The sequence below is a fragment of the Coturnix japonica genome, unplaced genomic scaffold, assembly GCF_054131305.1.
Source record: "Coturnix japonica strain WE unplaced genomic scaffold, WE-NBRP24 Scf060, whole genome shotgun sequence".
NCBI lineage: Eukaryota > Metazoa > Chordata > Aves > Galliformes > Phasianidae > Coturnix > Coturnix japonica.
In genome coordinates, this window is record NW_028188963.1 from 215,564 (window position 1) to 221,563 (window position 6,000).

Genomic DNA, 6,000 nt, shown 5'->3' on the forward strand with positions numbered 1-6,000 from the left:
CCTTTCCGTCCCAATTTCTGCTTTTTTCCACCCAAAATTGGAAGGAGGAACCAAAAGTGATTCCGGGAGCCGCCCGTTAATGAGCCGCCGTTAATTAACGCCAATTAATTCATTAACGCTAATTAACGATGAGGTGAGAGGGGAGGGGTGGGTTTTGGGGCTGAAAATGCCGATTTTGGGGCTGAAAATGGCACTTTGGGGCTGAAAATTGTGATTTTGGGGCAAAAAATACTAATTTTGAGGCTGAAAATCTGTTTTGGGGCTGAAAATTGTGATTTTGGGGCTGAAAATGCCGATTTTGGGGCTGAAAATCACAGTTTTTGGGGCAAAAAATACTAATTTTAGGGCTGAAAATGGCACTTTTGAGGCTGAAAATCACAGTTTTGGGGCTGAAAATGCCGATTTTGGGGCTGAAAATGGCACTTTGAGGCTGAAAATCTCAGTTTTTGGGCTGAAAATTGCGATTTTGGGGCAAAAAAATCCCTATTTTGGGGCTGAAAATCACGGTTTTGGGGCTGAAAATGCCGATTTTGGGGCTGAAAATCACGGTTTTGGGGCTGAAAATCTCAGTTTTGGGGCTGAAAATTGCGATTTTGGGGCAAAAAATCCCGATTTTGGGGCTGAAAATCACAGTTTTGGGGCTGACAATGCCGATTTTAGGGCTGAAAATGGCACTTTTGGGGCTGAAAATCTCAGTTTTGGGGCTGAAAATTGCGATTTGGGGGCAAAAAATCCCGATTTTGGGGCTGAAAATCACGGTTTTGGGGCTGAAAATCACAGTTTTGGGGCAAAAAATACTAATTTTAGGGCTGAAAATGGCACTTTTAAGGCTGGAAATCTCAGTTTTGGGGCTGAAAATTGCGATTTTGAGGCAAAAAATTCCTATTTTGGGGCTGAAAATCTCAGTTTTGGGGCTGAAAATCACGGTTTTGGGGCTGAAAATGCCGATTTTGGGGCTGAAAATGGCACTTCTGGGGCTGAAAATCTCGGTTTTGGGGCTGAAAATTGCGATTTTGGGGCAAAAAATCCCGATTTTGGAGCTGAAAATCAGTTTTGGGGCTGAAAATGCCGATTTTGGGGCTGAAAATGGCACTTCTGGGGCTGAAAATCTCAGTTTAGGGGCTGAAAATTGCGATTTTGGGGCAAAAAATCCCGATTTTGGAGCTGAAAATGGCACTTTGAGGCTGAAAATCACAGTTTTGGGGCTGAAAATTGCGATTTTGGGGCAAAAAATCCCTATTTTGGGGCTGAAAAACCCCGTTTTGGGGCAGAAAATGCCGATTTTGGGGCTGAAAATGGCACTTTGAGGCTGAAAATCTCAGTTTTGGGGCCGAAAATCCCACTTTTGGAGCTCAGGATCTCATTTTTGGGTCTGAAAATGACAATTTTGGGGCTGAAAATGGCAGTTTTGGGGTTGAAAATGGCACTTTTGGGGCTAAAAATAGAACTTTTGGGGCTGAAAATTGCACATTTGGGGCTGAAAATGGCAATTTTGGGGCTGAAAATGGCACTTTTGGGGTTGAAAATTGCACTTTTTGGGTCTGAAAATGGCACTTCAGAGGCTGAAAATCCAATTTTGGGGCTGAAACTCGCATTTTTGGGGCCTGAAAAAGGCCATTTTTTGGGCTGAAAATCACATTTTGGGGCTGAAAATTGAATTTTTGGGGCTGAAAATCCCAGTTTTAGGGCTGAAAATGGCACTTTTGGGGTTGCAAATCCCATTTTGGGGCTGATAATCCCATTTTTGGGGCTCAGAATCTCATTTTTGGGGCTGAAAAAGGCACTTTGTAGGCTGAAAATCCCATTTTTGGGGCTGAAAATCCCATTTTGGGGCTGAAAATGCCACTTTTGGGGCTAAAAATGCCATTTTTGGGGGTTGAAAATCCCATTTTTGGGGCTGAAAATGGCACTTTTGGGGCTAAAAATGGCACTTTTGGGGTTGAAAATCCCATTTTGGGGCTGAAAATCCCATTTTTGGGACTGAAAATGGCATTTTGGGGTCGGAAAATGCCACTTTTGGGGGCTGAAAATGGCTCTTTTTGGGCTGAAAATTGCAATTTTGGGTCTTAAAATGCCACTTTTGGGGCTAAAAATGGCACTTTTGGGGGTTGAAAATCCCATTTTGGGGCTGAAAATGGCACTTTTGGGGCTGAAAATAGCACTTTTTGGGCTAAAAATGTCACTTTTGGGGTTGAAAATCCCATTTTGGGGCTGAAAATGGCAGTTTTGGGGCTGATAATCCCATTTTTGGGGCTCAGAATCTCATTTTTGGGGCTGAAAAAGGCACTTTTGAGGCTGAAAATCCCATTTTTGGGACTGAAAATCCCAATTTTGGGGCTGAAAATGCCACTTTTGGGGCTGAAAATGCCACTTTTGGGGCTAAAAATGCCACTTTTGGGGCTAAAATGGCACTTTTGGGGCTGAAAATGGCACTTTTTGGGTTGCAAATCCCATTTTGGGGCTGAAAATGCCACTTTTGGGGGCGAGGGTTTCAATTTTGGGGCCCAAATCCCCATTTTGAAGCCCTAAACCCCACATTTATCACTTTGGGGCCCCATTTTGGGGTCAAACTGCCCCACTTTGGGTCCGATTCCATTCCCAAACCGGTTTTGGGTCTTTCCGAACTGGTTTTTAATGGGGCCTCCGCCCTATTTTGGGTTATAATTATGGGGTTTTGGGTCCACCCTGACCCCATTGCGGCTCCTAATGATACGTTTTAGGGTTGAATCATCTCATTTTGGGGTTGAATCAGCGCATTTTGGGGCTTAATAAGGGGGTTTTAGGGCCGGCCCACATCCGGCATCGCACCCTATAAATAAGGGGGGGGTGGAAGGGGGCGGAGTTTGGGGCGAAAAGTGCTGATTTGGGGCAAAAGAAGGGCGGCGGAATACAGGCAATGAGAGGAAGGGGGAAATGGGGGAATAAGGGGGGAAATGGGGTAAAATAGGGGGAAATTGGGCAATTTTGGGGGAAAATGGGGGGAAATGGGGTAAAATAGGGGGAAATTGGGCAATTTTGGGGGAAAATGGGGGAAATGGGGTAAAATAGGGGGAAATGGGGTAAAATAGGGGGAAAATTGGGAGATTTGGGGAGAAATGGGGGGAAATTGGGCAATTTTGGGGGAAAATGGGGTAATTTGGGGAGGAAATAGGGGGAAATGGGGGGAAATGGGGCAATTTAGGGGGGGAACTGGGGTAAAATAGGGGGGAAATTGGGCAATTTTGGGGAGGAAATGGGGGGATTTGGGGAGGAAATGGGGGATTTTGGGGGAAAATGGGGGGAAATGGGGTAAAATAGGGGGAAATGGGGCAATTTTGGGGGGAAATGGGGTAATTTGGGGGAAATGGGGCAATATGGAGGGAAATGGGGTAAAATAGGGGGAAATGGGGCATTTTGGGGGGGAAATGGGGGGAAATTGGGTAAAATAGGGGGAAATGGGGCAATTTTGGGGGAAATGGGGTAAAATAGGGAGAAATAGGGGAAATATGGGGGGGAAATTGGGAAATTTTGGGGGGGAAATGGGGTAAAATAGGGGGAAATTGGGCAATTTTGGGGGGAAATGGGGTAAAATAGGGGGAAATTGGGCAATTTTGGGGGAGAAATGGGGGGAAATGGGGTAAAATAGGGGGAAATGGGGCAATTTTGGGGGGGAAATGGGGCAATTTTGGGGAATTTGGGCAATTTTGGGGGGAAATTGGGCATTTTGGGGGGGAAATGGAGGAGGAATGGGGTAAAATAGGGGGAAATGGGGCAATTTTGGGGGGAAATGGGGTAATTTGGGGAGGAAATAAGGGGAAATGGGGGGAAATGCGGATTTGGGGAGGAAATGGGGGGAAATGGGGTAAAATAGGGGGAAATTGGGCAATTTTGGGGGGAAATGGGGCGAAGTGGGGGGAAATGGGGCGATTTGGGGGGGAAATGGGGTAAAATAGGGGGAAAATGGGCAATTTTGAGGGAAAATGGGGGTAAATTGGGTAAAATAGGGGGAAATGGGGCAATTTTGGGGGAAAATGGGGGGAAATGGGGAGAAATTGGGCAATTTTTGGGGGAAATGGAGTAAAATAGGGGGAAATGGGGCAATTTTGGGGGAAATGGGGGGATTTGGGGAGGAAATGGGATAAAATAGGGGGAAATAGGGCAATTTTGGGGGGGAAATGGGGTAAAATAGGGGGAAATGGGGCAATTTTGGACAATATGGGGGATTTGGGTGGGGAAATAGGGGAAAATGGGTTAATTTGGGAGGGAAAATGGGGGAAAATAGGGGAAATGGGGTAGAATATGGGGGAAATGGGGCAATTTGGGGGGAAATGGGGCAATATGGGGGTCGAAATAGGGGGAAATGTGGGGAATTTGGGGGGAATAGGGTAAAATATGAGGGAAATGGGGCAATTTGGGGGGGAAATGGGGAGATTTTGGGGGGAAATGGGGTAATTTGGGGAGGAAATAGGGGAAATGGGGGGAAATGGGGCAATTTGGGGGGAAATGGGGTAATTTGGGGGGGAAATGGGGTAAAATAGGGGGAAATGGGGCAATTTTGGGGGGAAAATGGGGAGAAATTGGGTAAAATAGGGGGAAATGGGGCAATAGGGGGAAATGGGGGAAATGGGGTAAAATAGGGGGAAATGGGGCATTTTCGGGGGGGAAATGGGGGAGGAATGGGGTAAAATAGGGGGAATAGGGCAATTTTGGGGGGGAATGGGGCAATTTGGGGGGAAATGGGGTAAAATAGGGAGAAATAGGGGAAATTTGGGGGAAAATGGGGCAATTTGGGGGGGAAATGGGGTAAAATAGGGGGAAAATGGGGCAATTTTGGGGGGAAATGGGGGATTTGAGGAGGAAATGGGGGAAATGGGGTAAAATAGGGGGAAATGGGGCAATTTTGGGGGGAAATTGGGCAATTTGGGGGTAAAAAGGGGCAATTTTTGGGGGGAAATGGGGCAATTTGGGGGGAAATGGGGTAAAATAGGGGAAATGGGGGAAATTTGGGGGGAAATGGGGCATTTTGGGGGGAAATGGGGGGATTTGGGGAGTAAATGGGGGGAAATGGGGAGATTTGGGGGGAAATGGGCAATTTTGGGGGAAAATGGGGGGAAATTGGGTAAAATAGGGGGAAATGGGGCAATTTTGGGGGGAAATGGGGTAAATAGGAGGAAATGGGGGAAATTGGGTAAAATAGGGAAAAATTGGGCAATTTTGGGGGAAAAAGGGGGGAAATGGGGAGAAATTGGGCAATTTTGGGGGGAAATGGGGTAATTTGGGGGGAAATGGGAGATTTTGGGGGGAAATTGGGGGATTTGGGGGAAAATGGGGGGAAATGGGGTAAAATAGGGGGAAATTGGGCAATTTGGGGGGGAAAAGGGGGCGAAGTGGGGGGAAATGGGGCGATTTGGGGGGAAATGGGGTAAAATAGGGGGAAAATGGGCAATTTTGAGGGAAAATGGGGTAAAATAAGGGGAAATGGGGCAATTTGGGGGGAAATGGGGCAATTTTGGGGGGAAATGGGGTAAAATAGGGAGAAATTGGGCAATTTTGGGGGGAAATGGGGGAATTTGGGGGAATTTGGGCAATTTTGGGGGGAAATTGGGCATTTTGGGGGGGAAATGGAGGAGGAATGGGGTAAAATAGGGGGAAATGGGAGGAAATTGGGCAATTTTGGGGGGAAATGGGGTAATTTGGGGAGGAAATAAGGGGAAATGGGGGGAAATGGGGCAATTTTGGGGGGGAAATGGGGGATTTGGGGGGGAAATGGGGGAAACGGGGTAAAATAGGGGGAAATTGGGCAATTTTGGGGGCAAATGGGGTAAAATAGGGGAAAATGGGGCAATTTTGGGGGGGAAATGGGGGAAATTTGTGGGGGAAATGGGGGAAATGGGGTAAAATAGGGGGAAATTGGGCAATTTTGGGGGGAAATGGGGCAATTTGGGAGGAAAACGGGACAGTTTGGGGAGGGAAATGGGGCAAGATGGGGGGTAAGTGGGGTAAAATGGGGTAAAATAGGGG

General features: G+C 47.0%; 1 protein-coding gene across 1 annotated transcript in view; it reads right to left on the reverse strand.

Annotated features, from left to right (window-relative positions):
- Nucleotides 1-1,352: 1,352 nt before the first annotated feature.
- RBM42 (RNA binding motif protein 42) overlaps nucleotides 1,353-6,000 on the reverse strand; it is a 12,084-nt gene continuing 7,436 nt past the window's right edge. The window contains exon 5 of the mRNA XM_085533446.1: nucleotides 1,353-1,372. Coding sequence (XP_085389572.1) covers nucleotides 1,353-1,372 — 20 coding nt within the window. The remainder of the gene's footprint in view (nucleotides 1,373-6,000) is intronic.